This window comes from Eschrichtius robustus, chromosome 19 (genome assembly GCF_028021215.1).
Source record: "Eschrichtius robustus isolate mEscRob2 chromosome 19, mEscRob2.pri, whole genome shotgun sequence".
In the NCBI taxonomy this organism is placed as follows: domain Eukaryota; kingdom Metazoa; phylum Chordata; class Mammalia; order Artiodactyla; family Eschrichtiidae; genus Eschrichtius; species Eschrichtius robustus.
The window spans coordinates 55,372,458-55,395,157 of record NC_090842.1 but is presented as its reverse complement, the minus strand read 5'-3'; the positions used below and the strand labels follow the sequence as shown (position 1 = coordinate 55,395,157).

The window sequence follows — 22,700 nt, the reverse complement described above, 5'->3', positions numbered from 1 at the left end:
GACACCAAGGGGGGAAAACTGCGGTGAGGTGGGGATGGTGGTGTGCTGAATTGGGCGATTGGGATTGACATGTATACACTGATGTGTATAAAACTGATGCCTAATAAGAACCTGCAGTATAAAAAAACAAACAAAACAACTAATACTAAACTTTCATTGGGTTATTTGTATGGAAATATGTTAATATAAATGTTTCAGACATTACATGAAATTTCTAAAAATCTTATATTTGTATTTGCATGGAAAAAAAAAAAAAGAGAGAGAGAGAGAGATTATCAGACAAGAAAAGAGAAAATGTCCCCTTCCTCAGTCCCCAGCAGCTACAGAGAGCAAGAAAAACTGTTCAGAATCATAAACCTGTTCAAAGAACATCATGATAAAACTGGGAAAACTAACTGGAGAATGAATCTTATTCTTCGCACAATATAGAGATTTATGTAAATATTTATAAATATAATCTTTATTTTCTGGTATAACAACTATGGAAATATTGTTTGTACTTGTAAGACACCTGGAAATCAGAGATTAGTGTTATTTTTTCTAAAAATAAGCTTAAATCTCTAAATTATTAACTCTGAAAGCATGTCTTACTTAGTAATATGGTGCCCTGGTAATTAAGTTTTAAATAACATGTGTAATAACTAAAAGGTTTAACTACTTGTAATGCTTTTCACACAAGATTCTCTGCCCTTCCCTCTTCTCCCTACATGTACAGGGGTATAAAGAAAACTATCATTGGATTAGATTTCTTTTTTGAACTATGAGTTGGACTTTGTCTTCTTTATTTGATCAATTTTATTCTGCCAAAACAAAACCACACAAAATTGGAAAAATATACACCAAAATGTTAAAGTGATTATCTCTAAGCAGGGAGATCATGGGTTATCCTTGCTTTCTTCTCAGTAAATTCCCTAAAGAAATGAAAATTTTTTGCAATAAGCCTGTATTAATTCCATCATCCTAAATAAAATATAAAGATATTTCAAAGTATTAAAATATTTATAGACATCACTTTGGGAAGAGGCCATATATTCCTCATTTAAAAAATCTGTTAATATGACAATGAAAAAAAAATCAATGTGATTAAAATAAATACCACTTAAGGGAATTCCCTGGTGGTCCAGTGGTTAGGACCCCATGCTTCCACTGCAGAGGGCCCGGGTTTGATCCCTAGTCAGGGAACTAAAATCCCACATAGTAGTGTACTAGCACAAAAACAGAAATACAGATCAATGGAACACGATGGAAAGCCCAGAGATAAACCCATGCTCCTATGGTCACCTAATCTATGACAAAGGAGACAAGACTACACAATGGAGAAAAGACAGCCTCTTCAATAAGTGGTGCTGGGAAAACTGGACAGCTACATGTAAAAGAATGAAATTAGAACAGTCCCTAACACCATACACAAAAATAAACTAAAAATGGATTAAAGACCTAAATGTAAGGCCAGACACTATAAAACTCTTAGAGGAAAACATAGGCAGAACACTCTTTGACATAAATTGCAGAAAGATCTTTTTTGACCCACCTCCTAGAGTAATGAAAATAAAAACAAAAATAGACAAATGGGACCCAATTAAACTTAAAAGCTTTTGCACAGCAAACCATAAACAAGACGAAAAGACAATGGGAGAAAATATTTGCAAGTGAAGCAACTAACAAAGGATTAATCTCCAAAATATACAAACAGCTCATGCAGCTCAATATCAAAAAAACAAACAACCCGGGCTTCCCTGGTGGTGCAGTGGTTGAGAGTCCACCTGCCAATGCAGGGGACACGGGTTCGAGCCCTGGTCTGGGAAGATCCCACATGCCGCGGAGCAACTAGGCCCGTGAGCCACAACTACTGAGCCTGCACGTCTGGAGCCTGTGCTCCGCAACAAGAGAGGCCGCGATAGTGAGAGGCCCGCGCACAGCGATGAAGAGTGGCCCCCACTTGCCGCAACTGGAGAAAGCCCTCACGCAGAAACGAAGACCCAACACAGCCATAAATAAATAAATAAACCCAAAGTTTAAAAAAACAAAAAAACAAAAAAAAAACAAACAACCCAATCAAAAAGTGGGCGGAAGACCTAAATAGACATTTCTCCAAAGAAGACATACAGATGGCCAACAGACACAGGAAAAGATGCTTAACATCACTAATTATTAGAGAAATGTAAATCAAAACTACAGTGAGGTATCACCTCACACCGGTCAGAATGGCCATCATCAAAAAATCTACAAACAATAAATGCCGGAGAGGGTGTGGAGAAAAGGGAAACTTCTTACACTGTTGGTGGGAATGTAAATTGATACAGCCACTATGGAGAACAGTATGGAGGTTCCTTAAAAAACTAAAAACAGGGGACTTCCCTAGTGGCGCAGTGGTTAAGAATCCGCTGGCCAATGCAGGGGACACGGGTTCAATCCCTGGTCCAGGAAGATCCCACCTGCCGCGGAGCAACTAAGCCCGTGCAACACAACTACTTAGCCTGTGCTCTAGAGCCCATGAGCCACAACTACTAGCCTGCGTGCCACAACTACTGAAGCCCACGTGCCTAGAGCCCGTGCTCCGCAACAAGAAAAGCCACCGCGATGAGAAGCCCGTGCACCACAAAGAAGAGTAGCCCCCTCTCGCCTCAACTAGAGAAAGCCCACGCACAGCAACAAAGACCCAACACAGCCCAAAATAAATAAATAAATAAATAAATAAATAAATAAATAAAGTTTATTTAAAAAAAACTAAAAACAGAACTACCATATGACCCAGCAATCCCACTACTGGGCATATACCAGGACAAAACCACAATCAAAAAGATACACGCACTCCAATGTTCATTGCAGCACTATTTACAATAGCCAGGACATGGAAGCAACCTAAATGTCCATCAACAGAGGAATGGACAAAGAAGATGTGGTACATATACAATGGAATATTACTCAGCCATAAAAAGGAATGAAATTGTGTCATTTGCAGAGACATGGATGGACCTAGAGACTGTCATACAGAGTGAAGTAGGTCAGAAAAACAAATATCGTATATTAACACATATATGTGGAATCTAGAAAAATGGTAAAGAGGATCTTATTTGCAAAGCAGAAATAGAGGCTTAGACATAGAGAACAAACGTATGGATACCAAGGGGGAGGGAGAGTGAGATGAATTGGGAGATTGGAATTGACATATATACACTACTATGTATAAAATAGATAACTAATGAGAACCAACTGCATAGCACAGGGAACTCTACTCTGTGCTCTGTGGTGACCTAAATGGGAAGGAAATCCAAAAAAGAGGGGATGTATGTATACGTATGGCTGATTCACTTTGCTGTACAGCAGAAACTGACACAGCAGTGTAAAGCAACTATACTCCAATAAAAATAAATAAATAAAATAAATACCACTTAAGTATATTCACTTCTTGAATATCCTTTAGCTGTACTGCACTGATATAATTAGAGACATTTCCCTATAAACACTCTAACATCAATGGAAAAGGAAATTGCCTTTGCAAATTAATGTGAATATGTGTACCAAATAGGTAGAAAAGTTCTGGGTACACAGAAAATGCTCAATAAATGTGGCTAAACATTTTCATTCTTCTCTGAAAAACCAATTAAACTATCATTTTGGATATAATCCTTGCAAAAGTTTTTACAAAATTCTCTTTTTAAAATGAGCTGCATATATAATTTCAGATTTTCTTGACTACTATTATCTACATATTAAGATTGCTGAACATTAGATCATAGCCATTTTTTTTCTTGTAACGGCTAATTCTTATAAACAGGAATTTTATTATCTACATAATATTCTATCTCATGGATATCGTGTGATTTTCTTAACCATTCCATTAGTATAATAATTAATTTTGTGCAAAATCATCCCAAGGTATAACGGTCTTTGATTGCATATCAATTACCCAGGTCTAATCTTTTGGGTTATCACCCCTTTGAAAAATGCATTTTTCCAAATATATGCAGTAATTCTATACAAGCACAAGGCATTTGTGGTCCCCTGTAGGCCCCAAAATACAAAGGACCCCTGGATCAGAACACTTGTTCTGGAAAACTAGCGTCCACGTAGCCCTTTGACATGCAAGCACTCAACACATTAACATCATATTTTCATCACTGATTTATAGAATCTGAAGGGTAAATGACACAGAATAAAGACAATGTTGAGCATTTATTGTGTGCCACCCTTCAAGACTACTAAACCTACTAAACCTCATACCTATAACCAGAATTAAGTAGGATTGTGCGATCTGTATCAGGGCTCACAGGTTTCTCCCGTCAGAGCTCATAGTTTCATACTCAAATGCTTTCATACTCAAATACATAAATGAGCCCCAGAGAACTGCCAGGGAGGGTAATCCGAGGAAGGAATCCTAATCCTGGGAGTCTTTTTATCCATACGTTCCTAGGAGCCTGTCTCAGGGGCAATTCTTGATTTAAAATTCCGATCTCAGCAGCTGGTATGTACTTTCTTGCTGGAAGGTGTCTGCAGGACTCAAAACCAGATTTCCCAACTCCGCCCACATTCTTTGAGAGAAGTACAAGTTTGAGAGAAGCCTAGAAGCAGCAAAGGGGAAAAAGAGCTTTGTGTCACATGACACCACAGAGCCACTGCAATCCACATTCACAAAAAGGACATGCACCCTCTGTCTCCGTCACACAAGGACGAACACACACCTCTCTCAGTCTCACAATCGCACTCACTCTAAGAGATAAAATTACCCTCCCCGCTGCTCAAGCTCCCACAGCCCCGAGGGGGCGGGCGGACTCGCGTGGCTGCGCTCTGACAGTCCACGCTTTGAGCGCCTCCCGCAATCCCAGTCTCACCGCCACTGGCTGTCCCTCGTGGGCTCCAGCTACGTCTGCGCAGTCGTCTTCGCGGCGACCCAAGCCGGATTCTTCCTCGGACGGGTGCCACTCACGCGCAGTTCGCAACACGGGACACGGAAAAAGAACCGGAAGTCAAAGTCACCTCGCCGTCTGTGGGACGTGAGATTCTAGGTCGTTAAAGTCCTGAATCAAAGCAACCGCCGAACCAGGCCCGGAGACTTCTGGGAGTGAGCGCCAGACTGCGCCTGCGCAGCGCTGGTCTCCCAACGCCCGGAGGCCCAACCTGAGGCGGAAGGCGGGTTCAGTGGTTCCCAGGGCCAGGAGGCGGCGAATGAGGGTGGGGCCGGACCAGAGAATTGTGAGGAGGGGCCTGCGGAGCTCTTCCTTTCCGAGGCTTCAGGCCTGCGTGTGAAGGGTCTGCTCAGTTGAATCAGTAATATGACCCTGAGGGCCATCCAGTGCGAGCTCTTGAGGTGGGTTCACGATCCAACCAAACTCTGTGCGTGTTTGTGTCGTATGTTATGAGTGTGCACGTGAATGTATCCCTTCCCTGAAACGCTCATTCCACTCGCAATGCCACAGGTGCTGACTACTCCGGTTTTAGAGCTGAAGCCTCTGAGTTTACATAAGGTGTATAACATTATACTGTTGATTAGCAAAGACGTGTTTCCAGGTGAGAAAACCTGGATAAAGTGAGACTTTATAGTATATTCTCATTGTAGAAAAAGGGAGAATGAGTTTTGGTCCCTTTTTCAAGAATACTGATTGCAGTTCTCTGAAAACTGGAACAAAAAGCAATACCTTATTTACATTTTACAATATTATGTCCACCAGAAATTGACTGTTGTTAAGCGATTCTTTTCACCCCTCTCTGCTCTATTGTGAAGTGGCGAGCTTGACTGCATTTAAAAGCCCACAGGTTGAGAAACATCTTTTAATTCGTAATGCCTGGTCATGACATCTCATTGAAAAATACTTCGCTTCTCAGTTGTTTGGGCAGTGAAGATAAATCAGGCTCAAAATCTGAAAGGAGGAAGATTCTTCTGGGCTATCAGAAGAATTAAGGTTGCATTACACATATATATATTTAGATTCATGAGTAAGTTCAGCAAATGGGAAATGTAAAGTTCTCATCAAAGGATGCCCATATTTCAGTTATCAGCATTACAACATATTTTAAATATGCAATCCATGCATAGATTAACATTTCAAAAGGATATAAAGTTTAACTAAAAATGCGATCAACCTCTTCTGCCATATATTTCAGGCATACAGTAGCTAACCTTAGCATGCACAGCATTTTGCTTTTAGTGTATATAGCCTTCCAGATGTTATTTTACTTTTTCTCATAAAAATAATTTGACATTTTAAAAAACATTATTGAAGTACAATTGATTTACAATGTTGTGTTAATTTCTGTACAGCAAAGTGACTCAGTTATACATATATATATACTTTTTCATATTCTTTTCTGTTATGGTTTAATCACAGGATATTGAATATAGTTCCCTGTGCTATACAGTAGGACCTTGTTGTTTCAGATAAGTTATTTTATTTTAGTTTTATTTTTTTTAAATGTATTTATTTTATTTATTTTTGGCTGCATTGGGTCTTCGTTGCTGTGGGCGGACTTTCTCTAGTTGCGGCGAGTGGGGGCTACTCTTCGTTGCGGTGCGCGGGCTTCTCTTGTTGCGGAGCATAAGCTCTAGAGCGCAGGCTCAGTAGTTGTGGCTCACAGGGTTAGTTGCTCCACGGCATGGGGGATCTTCCCGGACTAGGGCTCGAACCCGTGTCCCCTGCATTGGCAGTTGGATTCTTAACCACTGCGCCACCAGGGAAGCTCCCAGATAAGTTATTTTAAAATAAAATATACAGTGTTACACACACACATATGAATACAAAATGTATGTGTAATTTCAAATACTATGTATGCTATATGCATATGAAAGTATGTATTTCTTTTTCTTCACACAAAAGCGTATTTCCATATCAGTACTTAAGGAGTGTCATCATTTTCAACAACTGCAAAATAGGCCACAGTATGTGTAGCTGAAACCTTCTCTAAGAAACAAAACTCTACAAATAAATATTATGGATTTTCCTATTTTTTTCTCACAAACAATGCTCAATTAATATCCCTCCATAAACTTCAGTTTGCACCTATGTAGGCTTATATGTAAGTTAACTTCTTGAAAGTGGTCTTGCTTTTTGCACATTAACTTGTGATACTGACAAATTTCTCACTGTGATTATACCATTTTACGTATTCACAGCAGTGTAAGAATATCTGTTTCTGCTACCAACATTTTCCCATTTTAACGCTCAGTTCTTTTTTTCCCCCCTCCCCCTTTAACTCTCACTTCTTATTCTAAAGCTCCACTTTCACCCAACCTGAAGAAATAATCTAAAAGACTCCTTTTCCATTTGAGTCCAAGCTTAATGAGGGATCCTTACCTATAATACCTATAATTTTAGCCTTATCTGTCTTACAAATAGGGCAAAAGTGTAATATTAGTTTGTAGGCTCAGCAAAATAAAATTTCAATCACAAACATATAGGTTGACAACATGATCTAGCATTCCTATTTGAAGGTTAATTGAGCTTTATAAAAATCTTTCTCAGTGTAGATACTGAAAACTCATGGAATAGCAGTATAAATGAGTAGGCAGGTGTTTTTTCAGCGAGCGGTGATGGAGAGAGTCCTGCCCTAGGGTTCTGAAGATATCCTAACACACACCTAGATACTAGACAGATGAGATTGACAGCAGTCTGAGTCGAGTATCCTCAAATCCTACAGGAGAAGGACACAACATGTCACAGGGTGGTGTCACTTGGGAGCAGGATTTCTACTAACAAGAGGATGAGGTGCCCCCTGGTTGCTGTGGAAATATGTGATTGGCTTCTTTGATTAATTTGTGGCTGACAGGGAGATGGTTTGGCTGATACGGGAACTAACAGCGTGGTTAGTTTTTTTCCCACTGCTTGGTGGGCATGTCTGGTGAGAAGAGGGGAACTCATGGTTAGGCTTATGGGCCCTGTGAGGTTCAAAGATATTAAGACAGCACATGAAATTTTAGGCCTTGCAATACAAGAGAAGGAGGGAAGCACGTGGAATGTTTGCTCTCCTGTGATTTCATTACAAAAATTAATAAAATTATCTAAGAAATTTTGGAAAAAAACATAAAGGAGAATCAAATCATGCATAATACAGTTCTTGTATAAAAACCAGTGTGAACATTTCAAAATGTTTGTTACAAGGATTTTTTTGTTGTACATTTTAATGCACTGCTACTTAGTATATAATATCTCCTGCTTTTGGCACTAAGTATCATAATAAAACAATTTCTACAATATATTTTTTTAATTTTTATTTTATATTGGAGTATAGTTGATTTACAATCCACAATATATTTTTTAAAAACTTACACAACTTAATAGAAAGGCAAACAAACAACCCAATTAAAAAATGGGGAGAGGTTCTGAATAGACATTTCTCCAAAGAAGACATACAAGTGGCCAACAGGTACAGGAAAAGGTGCTCAACATCACTAATCATCAGGGAAATGCAAATCAAAACTACAATAAAAATATCACCTCACACCTGTAGGAATGTCTATTACCAAAAAGACAAGAAATAAGTGTTGGCAAGAATGTGGAGAAAAGGGAACCCTTATGTACTGCTGGAGGGAATGTAAATTAGTGCAGCTACTATGGAAAACAGTATGGAGATTCCTCAAAAAAATTAGAACTACCATATAACCCAGCAGTTCCACTTCTTGGTATTTAACCAAAGGAAACAAAATCACTATCTTGGGGCTTCCCTGGTGGCGCAGTGGTTGAGAATCTGCCTGCCAATGCAGGGGACACGGGTTCGAGCCCTGGTCTGGGAGGATCCCACATGCCGCAGAGCAACTGGGCCCGTGAGCCACAACTACTGAGCCTGCGCGTCTGGAGCCTGTGCTCCGCAACAAGAGAGGCCGCGATAGTGAGAGGCCCGCGCACCGTGATGAAGAGTGGCCCCCGCTTGCCGCAACTAGAGAAAGCCCTCGCACAGAAACGAAGACCCAACACAGCCAAAAAAATAAATAAATTAATTAAGTAATTAAAAAAAATTGTTAAAAAAAATCACTATCTTGAAAATATATCTGCACTCCAATGTTCAATGCAGCATTATTTACAATAGCCAAGACATGGAAACAACAAGAGTTCATCAAGGGATGAATGGATTTTTTAAAAATGTGGCATATATACAATCGAGTATTATTCAATCATAAAAAGAAGGAAATCCTGCAATTTGTGACAACATGGATGGATCTTGAGGGCATTGTACTAAGTGAAGTCAGACAAAGACAAATACCAATCCTGTATGACCTCATTTATATGTGGAATCTAAAAAAAAAATCAAAAACAAAAAAATGAAACCAAAGCCATAGATACAGAGAACAGACTGATGGTTGCCAGAGGCAGGGGGGGAAATGGGTGAAGGTGGTCAAAAGCTACAGACTTCCAATTATAAAATAAGTCATGGGGATGTAATATACAGAATGGTGATTATAGTTAATAATACTGTATTACATACTTGAAAGTTGCTAAGAGAGATCTTTTTTTCTTTTTTTCACCAGTCATCTTTTATTGGGTGTTAGTTATCCATTAGGATATGAAAGGATTCAGGGGTGCCTGGCAAAGGTCATGGTCAGGAATGCAGAGTGCGCCCTCTTCAGTGGTACTCGCTTGGCTGCTCATGTTCTGAAGTTAGAAAGGCAAAACGGTAAGTTTCTTCAAAGGTATGGTGAAAGCACAGGATGATGGGGAGGGCAACAGGCTAAGATCACATGAAGCCATCCTGAGAATTCCTTTCAGGAGATGACCCAGAACCCGCTTGAGGAATTAGGAGCTGATCTGCCACCTGGCCAGCTTCTTCCTTCCCTGAAGGAACACCCAACTCAGAAAAACAGCACCCAAGAGCCCATCTTTCACTGCTCTGGATGCGACAGACTAACAAGGGGCTGAATGCTGTCAGAAAGGGCCCATGAACCCCAGCCAGTGGCCACCACTGAAACTGTTCCCAGCATCTCCCACCGGACAAACTCCCCTCAGGTCTCAGAACCAGGAATAGCCACGCTTTTCCAGAGCACTACACAGACACCGGACTATAGCACTCAACTATTTCCCTCTTTACACTGGCTGCTAGGGAGATAAAGCCAAGTTTTCCACCAACCTTTGGTAGAGCCTACAGTATCTTATAGAATGCTTCCTAAGTATTACCTTTATCCCAGCTTCATCTTATTTTTCCTATCTTTGTCTTTGCCACAATTTTCTCACTTAAAATATGCTGTATTCTGATAAGTCCTTCCAATTCTTCAGTTGTCAGTAGAATGAAGGACTTCTAAATTTGACAGGGAACCAATACCACCTTGTCAAGGGAAACCCCACCAAAGGCAAAGCAACCCAAGGGACTCACTAAGTTCCTTGTAAGAACGGCAGTAGTTGAAAAGCACATAAGCTGCCAGCACCATAGAAAGCCCAGCAACGCTCCTTTTCTTCATGTTGAAATACTTGTTGTAATACCAGTAATAACCTGCAAACAGGAGAGGAAGTCACTTCTCTGAGGGCACACTCTACACATTCTAATATGAGAGGGCAAAGCTGAGGAAAGGCCTCAGGGAAGGAGGAAACAGTACGCAAAAGAGAGCCACAGGGTGACCAAAATTATAAAGAAAAACACAGAAGGAGGGGGGGCCCTGAGGAGGCTGGCAATCACGCAGGCCCCTAAAAGATGATGACATGGGTTCCACAGGACTGATCTGACTAGTCTTGCACTTTAAAATGCAGAGCTGAAGGATAGACCATTTCAAATATTCGTCTCAGTTTTGTCTGGCCGGGAGATAGAATGATGTCCCCTTATGTTTCAAACTCATTTTCCTCAAGTCTTATGACATTTTTTTAAGATGGACGGAGGCAGTGGTACCGATTCCAAGCAATAGAAAACATTTCCTTGTCTGAAATACCTCAGAGCCAGCCTTTGATAGGACCCATCAAACATGGAAATTCAACAGCTAACAATCTCGCCCTGTCCTTCTCTACATAACTTACTGGTCTGAGAAGGCCTTTACTGGCCAAATTAATTCAGGGCAAAAAGAGACATGAAAGACCCAGAGATTTGCTTTTATTTACACATGCCCATAAGGCTCTGGCCTCTTTGAATGCTCCAGCAATGCCTTTAGGGATGAAATCCCGCATTAGTATCCAGCTTGGCAGCTCCCTTAATTTGATATCCAGGAGCTTCTTCAGTGGCACAACTGATGCCATCTTGGAGTCCTGGCTGTCTGCTCCTAAGAGAGATCTTAAAAGTTCTCATCACAAGAAAAAAAAATTGTAACGATGAATGATGACCCACGTTAACTAGACTTATGGTGTTGATTGTTTCACAATGTGTAGAAGAATCATTATGCTGTACACTTGAAACCAATATAGTGTTACATGTTAATTCTATCTCAGTTATAAAAAAAGAAAAAGAAAACAAATGGATTAAAAAATGGGCAAAACACCTGGAAACCTTACCAAAGATATACAGATGCCAAATAAGCATATGTTAAGATATTCACCATCATATGTCATTAGGGAATTACAAATTAAAACATGGAAATACCACCACATACTTATTAGAATGGTCAAATTCCAAAATACCGACAACACCAAAAAATGGTGAGGAGGTGGATTACCAGGAACTCTCATCCACTGCTAATGGGAATGGAAAATGCTACAACCACTTTGGAAGACAGTTTGAAGTTTCTTACAAAACTAAACATACTCTTCGCACACAGTCCAGCAATTGCACTCCTTGGTACTTACCCAAAGTAGCTGAAAACTATGTCAACACAAAAACGTGCACACGAATGATTATACCAGCTTTAATCATAATTGCTCAAACTTGGAAGCAACCAAGATGTCCTTCAGTAGGTGAATGGATAAATACATTGTGAAACATCCAGATAATGGAATATTATTCAGCACTAAGTAGAAATTATCTATCACACCATAAAAAGACATGGAGGAACCTTAAAGGCATATTGCTAAGTGAAAGAATCCAAGTTTTAAAAGCCATATACTGCTATGATTCCAACTATGAGATATTCTGGGAAAGGGCACGATAAAAAGATTAGTGGTTGCCAAAGGAGGAGACAGATGAATAGGGAAAGCACAAAGGATTTTGTTTCTTAATAAGTTTATTTATTTATTTATTTTTGGCTGTGTTGGGTCTTCGTTGCTATGCACGGGCTTTCTGTAGTTGCAGCGAGCAGGGACTACTCTTCGTTGTGGTGCGCGAGCTTCTCATTGTGGTGGCTTCTCTTGTTGCAGTGCGCAGGCTCTAGGCATATGGGCTTCAGTAGTTGTGGCTCACGGGCTCAGTAGTTGTAGCTCGCAGACTCTAGAGCGCAGGCTCAGTAGTTGTGGCACACAGGCTTAGTTGCTCCGCAGCATGTGGGATCTTCCTGGACCAGGGATTGAACCCATGTCCCCTGCATTGGCAGGCGGATTCTTAACCACTGCACCACCAGGGAAGTCCCATCACAAAGGATTTAGAAGGCAGTGACTATCCTCTGTATATTGTATTTGTGTGCGTATATACACACACACACGTTAAACTTTGGTATTATAATGTATGTATGTATAATGTATGTATATCGTTATGCATTTATTCAAATCCATAGACTGTGCAACACCAATAGTGATCCCTAATATAAGCTATGGACTTTAGGTGATTATGATGTGTTCATCCTTGCTAAAAAATGTACCGCTCTGGTGAATGATGTTGATAACGTGGGAAGCCATGCATGTGTGGGGGCAGTGACTATATGGGAAATCTCTGTACCTCCCTCTCAAATTTGTTCTAAAACTTAAACTGCTTTTAAAAAAATAAGATTATGCAAAATAAAAAAAGATTAATAATGAATGTGGTTCCCGTTTTTGGAACTTACCAAAAAAACAGTGCTGTGAACATTCTCGTGTATGTATCCTGGTTACTATCTTCAGCCTCACTAGATGTTGCTCTATTTCCCCCAAAGTAAATAAACTATTCACAGTCCCAAAATGTATCATAATTCACAAAACATCACTTTCTTCTAACAGTTAATACTGTCAAATTTTAAAATTAGCCTCTGGTGTGTGATGTGATGATTGAGGTATTAATTTGCCCAGGTTGTCCTTTTGTTTTTATTCCCTAAGTATGCCCCATGTCAGGATTTGTGAACGTGGAAGGGTAGGATGCTGCCTCTCAATTCCAACAACTTACTCTACTCATAGTACTTGAGGCCACTGGTATGGTCGGGGCTCGGATACACTTCTCAAGACCTCACAACCTAACCCTCTTACTTCCATTTGAGATATGCTCTTTCCTCAATATGACTGAACAACCTCATCTTCTTGTGAGAGAGCACAAAGTCCTCACTCTGCCTAACCATACGTCAGGTATTTCCAACTTATCGTTGTGACTCCATGCTCATTACATTTGAAAACTGAAAGGAAGAGTTCAGATTTTGTTTTCTTTTTTGTTTAACCTGACTAAAGTGTAATGGATACCTCCTGGACTGTTGCTAAGTGCAGGAGTTTCTTCATTAATGGGTAGAACTGAAGGGAAACTTCATTGATAATGTATCCTTTTACTGTCATCACACATATGGAATTCACTAAAGATGCTAATGAGGAGACTGCGTGACTTATTAAAAAGTATAGAGAATGTAGGCAATGTCTCAGCTGAGGAGAAAGAAGCTACAGAAAGTAATTATGAAAAACAATGGGGGACTTCCCTGGTGGCGCAGTGGTTAAGAATCCACTTGCCAATGCAGGGGACATGGGTTCGAGCCCTGGTCCGGGAAGATCCCACATGCCGTGGAGCAACTATGCCCCTGCGCCACAACTACTGAGCCTGAGCTCTAGAGCCTGTGAGCCACAACTACTGAGCCCATGTGCCACAACTACTGAAGCCCGTGCGCCTAGAGCCCGTGCTCCACAAGAGAAGCCACTGCAAGGAGAAGCCCGTGCACTGCAATGAAGAGTAGCCCCCACTCGCCGCAACTAGAGAAAGCCTGTGCGCAGCCACAAAGACCCAATGCAGTCAAACATTAATTAATTAATTAAAAAAGAAAACATAAACAAATGAGGGTAGCAGTGTTGCAATAAAACATTACAAAAAAGAGTGTGAGGTTTCATCTGGTCTGTGGGATGTGGTTTGTCATCCACTGTTCTAAAATAAAAGCAAATAGTCACAATAATCTAATAAACCTAGACTGAATATAATTTTGGAAATTACTTATAAAAGACATACCTGGTAAAATTTTTAAAATTTGAATATGGATTAAATACTGGAAGAGAAAATTATTATTTTCTTATGTGTGATTGATTATATGGGGATTTGAGTAAGGAAATTGGATTTTTACGGGATGCATCGATATATTTAGTGATGAAACATCATAACGTTCATAACACTGAAATTATTCAGCCAACATATAGGAAAGAAAATGAGGTAATGCATTAAAATACATTTGCTGCAGTGTTCTTATAAAAATGTTTATATGTTTAAAATTATCCATAATTAAAAGATAGAGATGATTACAAAATGGATATCCTTTTGTTAATTTCTAATCAATTTTGATTTGTGCAAAAGGAATGTAAATTCCTGTCTATTTTCAATATTCTACATTTTCTAAACCTATATATCTGAATTTCATTCCAAGATTAAATGTTTGATGCACTTTAAGAGACCTGAATGAAGATCCTCTAATGTTTTTTTAATCACACTTTAACTTTATCCAGAATGAATTAAAATTCAATAAGGGATAAGTAGTTACATAGAGCTTTTCTTAATTCATTAAACCTCTGGGTCTTTATCTCAAAGAAGTCACTAAGAATAACATAATGATTACATTAGAAATAGTGCCTTATTTTTTTTAATATAAAGTATATACCAAATATTTTCCCAAGTTTTTTACATGTACTTCTTCATGTAATTCTAAGAACAGAAGTATACTGGAGGTACTACCATGATCATTTAAAAATGAGGCCAAAGGGAAAATTCCCTGGTTGTCCAGTGGTTAGGGCTCCACACTTTCACTGCTGAGGGCCTGGGTTCAATCCCTGGTTGGGGAACTAAGATCCCACAAGCCTTGCTGCAGACAAAAAAAAAAAAAAAAAAAAAAAAGCCCAAAACGGAGAAGTACACCTTACTGAATGTCACACAGTTTGTAAGAAGCACAAAAGCAATTGTGATCATTAAGATAGGTACAATGGCTAAAGACTTTCCCACATCTCTTACATTAATAGATGTTTTGTGTATTACAACTTTTCCCAAATTTAATTCTTGGTGCTAGAAAAGTTTTGTACATAAGGAGTAAAGAAAAAGCGTTTCCTACAGACACTAAATTTTCCTCAGTATGAATATTCCGATAACTCATAAATAGGGGAATGTCCAAAAACACTTTCTTATGATATATACACTATAAGTTCTCTGAATTGAGCAACATATGGGTCAAAACAAACAAACAAAAAAATCAAGCATGGACTTCCCTGGTGGTGCAGTGGTTAAGAATCCACCTGCCAATGCAGGGGAAGTGGGTTTGAGCCCTGTTCTGGGAAGATCCCACATGCCATGGAGCAACTAAGCCCGTGTGCCACAACTACTGAGCCTGCACTCTAGAGCCCGCGAGCCACAACTACTGAGCCCACGTGCCACAACTACTGAAGCCTGTGCGCCTATAGCACGTGCTCTGCAACGAGAAGCCACCACAATGAGAAGCCTGCACACTGCAACAAAGAGCAGCCCCCGCTCACTGCAACTAGAGGAAGCCCGCGTGCAGCAATGAAGACCCAATGCAGCCAAAAATAAATAAATTTAAAATAAAATAAAATAAAATAAAAATTTTAAAAATCAAGCATTATTTACATTCCAAGCTGTTCATACAAGTATAAATTGGTACCTTATAGGAATGGAACCCTATCTAAAAGCCTTCTATTGTCTTCATTCAAACTGTTTCTCAGTTATATAAATCCATCCATGTACAGTACATCATCTAGTGTGTATATATATATACCATAAAGTCTGTATCCACTATGAATTCTCTGATGTACTTCAAGGATTGAACTAAGCCTGAAGGACATTTTGCATATGTTACATTGAAAGGGTTTCACACCAGTATGAAGTCTATTATGTACAGTAAGTTGACGGCTATTACTAAAAACTTGCCCACACTCTTGACATACATAGGGTTTCTCACCAGTATGAATCTTCTCATGTGTAAGAAGATATGAAGCACAATGAAAGGCTTTCCAACATTTCTTTATATTCGTAGGGTTTATCACCAGTATGAATTCTCTCATGATTCACAAGATGTCTCACCAAAAGCCTCTCCACGTTCTTTACACTGATAAGACTTTTTACCAGTATGAATTCTGTCATGTGTTACAAGGGTTGAGGCTAGATGAAAGCTTTTTCCACATTCCTTACATTCATAGTGTTTCTCACCAGTGTGAATACTCTAATGTTTTTTAAGGCTTGCAATGCATGTAAAAGCCTTCCCGCATTTGTTACATTCAAAGCGTTTCTTACAACTATGAGTAGTTTGATGCCTGGTGAGTCTTCCACACAGACCAAAGGTCTTCCCACATTCCTTACATTCATAAGATTTCTCACCACTATGAACTCCATAATGTATAGTAAGTTGATAGCTGTAACTAAAAGCTTTCCAACACTCCTGACACATAAAAGTTTTTTCACCAGTATGAATTCTCTCATATATAACAAGGTATGAGGCAGTGTGAAAGGCCTTCCCACATTCCATACATTCATAAGGTTTCTCACAAGTATGAATCCTCTGAGGTACTTTAAGGGTTGAACTGGCACTAAATGACTTCCCACACTTGTTACATTTATAGGGTTTCTCACCAGTATGAACACTAATGTCGAATAAGTCCTTCACACCTTCTAAAGACCTTCCCACATTTCTTATGGTCATAGGGTTTCTCACCAGTATGAATCCTCTGATGTATTTTAAGGGTTGAACTTGCAGTAAAGAACTTCCCACACGTGTTAACGTTCATAGGGTTTCTCATCAGTACAAATACTATGATGCTGAGTAAGTCCATATACACTAAAGGCCTTCCCACATTCCTTACATTCATAGGGTTGTCTCACCAGTATGAATTCTCAGGTGTGCTTTAAGGTTTGAAATGTACTTAAGATTTCCCACATTTGTCACATTCAAAAGGTTTCGCACCACTATGAATTCTATGATGTAATCTAAGAATTGGAGCATCACTAAAGGCCTTACCACATTCCTTACATACACAGGATTTCTCACCAATATGAACTCTTCCGTGTTGAGTAAGGTTTGAGGCACAACTAAAGCCCTTCCCACATTCTTCATCTTCATAGGGCTTCTCACCACTATGAATTATCTGATACAGAAAAAGAGATGAATGTTTTCCATATATAAACGTTTTTCTATGGCTGATTATTATATAACTTGAATCCAAATCTAAACTAAATGAGAAAAAAAATTACCATTCCATGGCAAGAAAAAGGAAATGTTCTATAGTACAATTAATAGAAATTTCAAAATCTTCCCCAGTAGAGATGGGTCAGAGAACAGTTATAAAATTTGAAATACTGAAAGGAGAGCTCAAAAAACCATGATTTTATGAAGTGAAGTGCTGTTAAGTATTTAACAACCAGCTCTACACACACACACACACAGACACCCCTGTTTTGTAGTGTTTACCAGTGTTCACAGTGTAAATACTCCTACCATGGCCAATAGCAATGTATTGATATAATTCATTGAACATAGAGTTAGGGAGAGATGTGCATGGTTGGCCCTGGCATGACATTACTGCCCAGCTCTAACACACCACTCCCATATAAAATATAGGTATATACAAATGTAGAAATAATAAAAGGTGACTATCTATGCCTGGTGATTCTGTAATTACAATGCCACTAAAGATTACAAATGTCTCCCCCACTGTGGTTCACTCCCTCTTATGCACAGCCATGTGTTCTTTTCAAATGAGATACTGAGTTTTTATTTACTTAACTCCCCTTGAGATTTCACATCAAATACAAATGTTGAAATCTTTTTTCAAAGTTAATGATGGTCTTCCCTGGTGGCGCAGTGGTTAAGAATCCACCTGCCAATGCAGGGGACATGGGTTCAAGCCCTGGTCTGGGAAGATCCCACATGCCGTGGAGCAACTAAGCCCGTGTGCCACAACTACTGAGCCTGCGCTCTAGAGCCCACCAGCCACAACTACTGAAGCCCACATGCCTAGAGCCTGTGCTCTGCAACAAGAGAAGCCTGCACACTGCAACGAAGAGTAGCTCCACCTTGCCACAACTAGAGAAAGCTCACGCATAGCAACAAAGACCCAACACAGCCAAAAATTTAAAAAATAATAAAATTAAAGGAATAAAAAGAAGCTATTAAACAAAAAAGAAACACTCTGTGGGAAGGCCTTTGTAAGGGTTAATTTCCTATTGAAGCATGGAAAAATATTTCCTGGTGAGAAATGATCCTTAGGAGCACAAGAAGGCCTTTAAACTTAGTTCAAACCTTAATGCACATAAAATAATTCATGATGATATAAAACCTTGTGAATATAGGAAATGTGAAAAGAAATACAGAATGCATGAAAAACTTACCCAACACGAAAATTCATAGTGGTGTGAAAATCTAAACATGAGGAATGTAGGAAAGCATTAGATATGCCTCTCAACCTGTTTGACATAGGTAAATTCATATTGGTGCAAAACCCTATAAATTTAAGAAATGTAGAAAGGCTTTTATAAGTGACTCTCAAGTTCCTGAATATGAGAATATTCATACTGGTCTGAAATACTTCGAATGCAAGGAATGTGGGAAGATTTTTGCATTTAGTTCAACCCTTATTATACAAAAGAGAATTAAAATTATGTAAAATTCCAGGAATGTAAGGAATGTGGAAAGGTGCTTAGAGGGGAGCCTTACTTAACATCAAAAAGTCATACTGGTGGGCTTCCCTGGTGGCGCAGTTGTTGAGAATCTGCCTGCCAATGCAGGGGACACGGGTTCGAGCCCTGGTCTGGGAAGATCCCACATGCCGCGGAGCAACTAGGCCCGTGAGCCACAATTACTGAGCCTGCGTGTCTGGAGCCTGTGCTCCGCAACAGGAGAGGCCGCGACAGTGAGAGGCCCGCGCACCGCGATGAAGAGTGACCCCCACTTGCCGCAACTGGAGAAAGCCCTCGCACAGAAACGAAGACCCAACACAGCCATAAATAAATAAATAAATAAAAATTTAAAAAAAAAGTCATACTGGTGGGAAACCCTATGAATGTAAGGCATGAAGGAAGGCCTTTCATCATGTTTCATATCTTGTTCAACATGAGAAATTCATATTAGTGAAAAACCCTATAGGTGAAAGAAATGTGGGTTGGCCATTAGAGATGGTTCAGCCCTTAAAGCACATCGCGTTACTCATATTGGTCTGAAACGATTAGAATATAAGGAATATAGGAATTCCTTTAGGCATGGCCAATCTCTGCTCAGCATCAGATAATTCCTACTACTGAGAAATTTCTGATTATGAATTATATTGATAGGCCTTCAGCGAATATTCCAACTCTTCTCTTAGCAAATACTCCAAATTTTCTCATATCAAAGAATTGATAATATATCTACTCAACATAAAAGAGCTTCCAATTGTCACTCATGTATTAATTGAATATCAGACAATTTGAAATAGAGATAAATTCACAAAAGATAGGGATTCTTGCTTGTTTATGCCTGCAACATTCACACCATGAGATCTGTTGGATATTTTAATTTATTAACACCTTCTGTAATATCTACTCCTGAGCAACACCGGTAACATTTATTATCTCTCATCATTTTTATAGGTCAGAATTTTGGGAATAGGTGGCTGGGAAATTCTGGCTTGGGGTTTCCCATGAGGCTGCAGTTTTCTCAAGGCTCGACTGGAGCTGGATGGTCCTCTTTATGTGCCTACTAAGTTGATACTCTTCACTTTTCTCCACATTGGCCTCTCTGTTTGCTGCTTGTGTGTCCTCAGTATGGCAGCTGGTTTTGTCCCAAAATAAATACTCCACATGAGAGAGCGAGAGAAAGAGACATGAAAGGTATGCATCTCTTCTATGTATCTATTCTATGCATGTCACTTAGGTCAAATTGGCAGCATTGTTCATATTCTTGTTGATTTTTCACCTAGCTGTTCTCTCTGTTATTATGAGTGGTGTTTGACACACAAATTTATTGACTCTTGGCTGTAAATTCATTTGTTCTGACTACTCTATGAAAATACATCTTTGCCCATTAAATCTTATGCCCATCCTCAGATACTTTTGTGGCAGAGTACCTCAGCTCCTGAATCACTCACAGCTTCTCCAGTGCCTGGCTCTAGCAGCACCCAGTAATAACAGTCTCCCCTAGTATCCTTCCTTGAGCAGTTTTGTAGTTAATATCTCAGGTGAGATAATGTCCCATGAACAGCACCCAAGCACCCTAGACAGCAGATTTCCAGCCAGGGTCCCAAGCACCCTAGAGAGCAGATTTCCAGCAAATTTCATCAGCACAGCATAGTAGCAATGTCTTTTCAGTGAGTTAATGGCCATGTCCTCTCTGACAATGTCTGCATCTCTGTCCTGTAAGGTGGATCTTCCTTGGGTTCTCAATCTCAACTCTAGGTTTGTGAGATTTAATGCTCTTATATCTCATAAAGTTTGCTTTATTTACTTGCTCATTATTCTAATCCCCTGTAATAGTTAATACTTATTTATATTAAACATTCCTGGTTCAAATTACTGTGTGGTGTCTCCCTCCTGATTGGACTCAAACTGATAATGGCATATTGAAGACTCCAGCTATCGTTGATTTGTCTACTTCTTCCTTCAATTCTACTAGTCTTGCTTCATTTATTTTGTTGCTCACTGTCAATGTTTACAATTGTTATATATTTATATACATTGACACTTTCATCATTATAAAATGTTCCCTTTTGTCTCTAGTGACTTTTTTGTTGTATCAAAGACTACTCTGCCTAATATGGTATAGCCACTCCAGCTATCATGCTATTATTTGCATGGTATACTTTCCTATCATTTTACTTCGAACCTATTTGTGTATTTGAATCTAAAGTGTTTCTCTTGTAAATAGCATATAGCTGAATATTGTTTTATTTAGAGACTGACAATATCTGCTTTTGATTCGAGTTTTTAATACATTTCAAATTAATGTAACTATTGATATTGTTGAATTTACATTTCCCATTTTGCCATTTGTTTCATGTGTCTTGTGTGTTTTTGTATCTTCCCCTTTACTGCTTTTTAATTTTTTTAAAATATTTATTTATTAATTTATTTGGCTGTGCGAGGCCTTAGTTGAGACACAAGGGATCTTCGTTGCGGCATGTGGGATATTTTAGTTGCAGCCCTGACCAGGGATTTCTCCTGGACCCCCTGCATTGGGAGCGTGGAGTCTTAACTGCTGTACCACCAGGAAAGTCCCTTTACTGCTTTTTTAAATGTTACATATATTTTTTCTAGTGTAACATTTTAGTTTTATTGGTTTTCTTAATATATTGAATTATTTTCTCAGTGGTTGCTCTAGAGAAGACAATATGCATCTAAATATAAAATTATTCAGATTAATATTAATTTACATATAAAATATAGAAGTTGCTTCAATATAGCTCCATTCCGTCCCCTTCCTCTTCTGCAGTTATCATATATATCACACCTTTTTATAAGTTCAACAATGCAGTTTTATAGTTGTCTTCTGTAATTATCTATTGAGTCAGTTAAGAGAAAGAAAAAAACACATTTTGAAAGTCACCTGACTACAATCTGTCCTCCATTGTTTCTGAAGAGAAGTCAGCTGTTAATCTAATTGTGGTTCCCTTGTACATAGTGAATTGTTCTTCTTCTTTCAAGATTTTCTGCATATCTTTGGCTTTTGGTAGCTTGACTGTGTGTATTTATTTATTTATTTATTTTTTGAACCCCCCCCAAAGCTTTTTCATATTTTACTACAGAGGTACTTCTGATGTATTGATAGTTAATATGTAATTTGTAAACTGCTACTTCATATCCTACACGTACAAAATCATTTTACAAAAATGTTCTAAAAACTAGTAGATAAAATGTGTTCTCTGCTGGGCTGTTACGGGAAGGCGTATCTGGGCAGGTGACACCTGCCGCAGGCAACGGCCATAGCAACAGTACAACCACCGCAGCTGCTCTCTGCCTGATGTGGTCCTTCTGCCACCTCTTTGGTCCCAAGTTTGAGGCATCTTGATTCTTCACCTTTCTCCCCTCTTCTTCGGCCTTCTTCTCACCTGGGACCCGCCTCTTCACAGATGACCATGCAGGATAAATGAATAACAGAAATATATCTTCAACCCTTTCCTGCTTGGACAAGAACAATTCTGGTTCCTGGGACATTCAGCAATCTTATCTCCTGTGGCCTTTTTTATCCCAGAAAATATGTGTCACTTCAAACTTTACTAAATCTCCTTCAATCAGAGTTCTCAAATAGCCTTCATGGTATCTCTTGAGTGGTCCTTTTATACTTAGTCCTTCAAGTATCTACATTACAATATTTAACCCTCATGATCAAAACAACTAAGAAAGCTGTCCTGTTACAATTCTTTTACATTCCATATCACCAGGAGTTCTGCTAAGAAAATACGAAAGAGGGAGAATCCGCTCAATAATTGCCTGCAACAAGTTCTTAATGTGTGCTACTAGGGGAAGTCTCTAGGCCAAAATTATTGCAATCAAATATTCAGTTCCTCCAAATGTCACCAGAAGAACCAGGG

The 22,700-nt window shown here is 39.2% G+C and overlaps 2 protein-coding genes across 2 annotated transcripts in view; both read right to left on the bottom strand.

The window, feature by feature from the left end:
- LOC137753086 (zinc finger protein 607-like) overlaps nt 1-5,007 on the bottom strand; it is a 60,914-nt gene extending 55,907 nt beyond the window's left edge. Inside the window, exon 1 of the mRNA XM_068528066.1 lies at nt 4,833-5,007. The gene's annotated coding sequence lies outside the window, so the exon portion shown is untranslated. The remainder of the gene's footprint in view (nt 1-4,832) is intronic.
- An 11,359-nt stretch (nt 5,008-16,366) lies between these two features.
- LOC137752410 (zinc finger protein 607-like) lies at nt 16,367-16,843 on the bottom strand. The gene has a single exon (XM_068527123.1). The coding sequence runs from the start codon at nt 16,841-16,843 to the stop codon at nt 16,367-16,369; it is 477 nt and encodes a 158-aa protein (XP_068383224.1).
- Nucleotides 16,844-22,700: the final 5,857 nt, after the last annotated feature.

Excerpts from the sequence above, each read along its gene's own strand:
- LOC137752410 (XM_068527123.1), bottom strand. The coding sequence starts at position 16,843 with ATGACCATAAGAAATGTGGGAAGGTCTTTAGAAGGTGTGAAGGACTTA.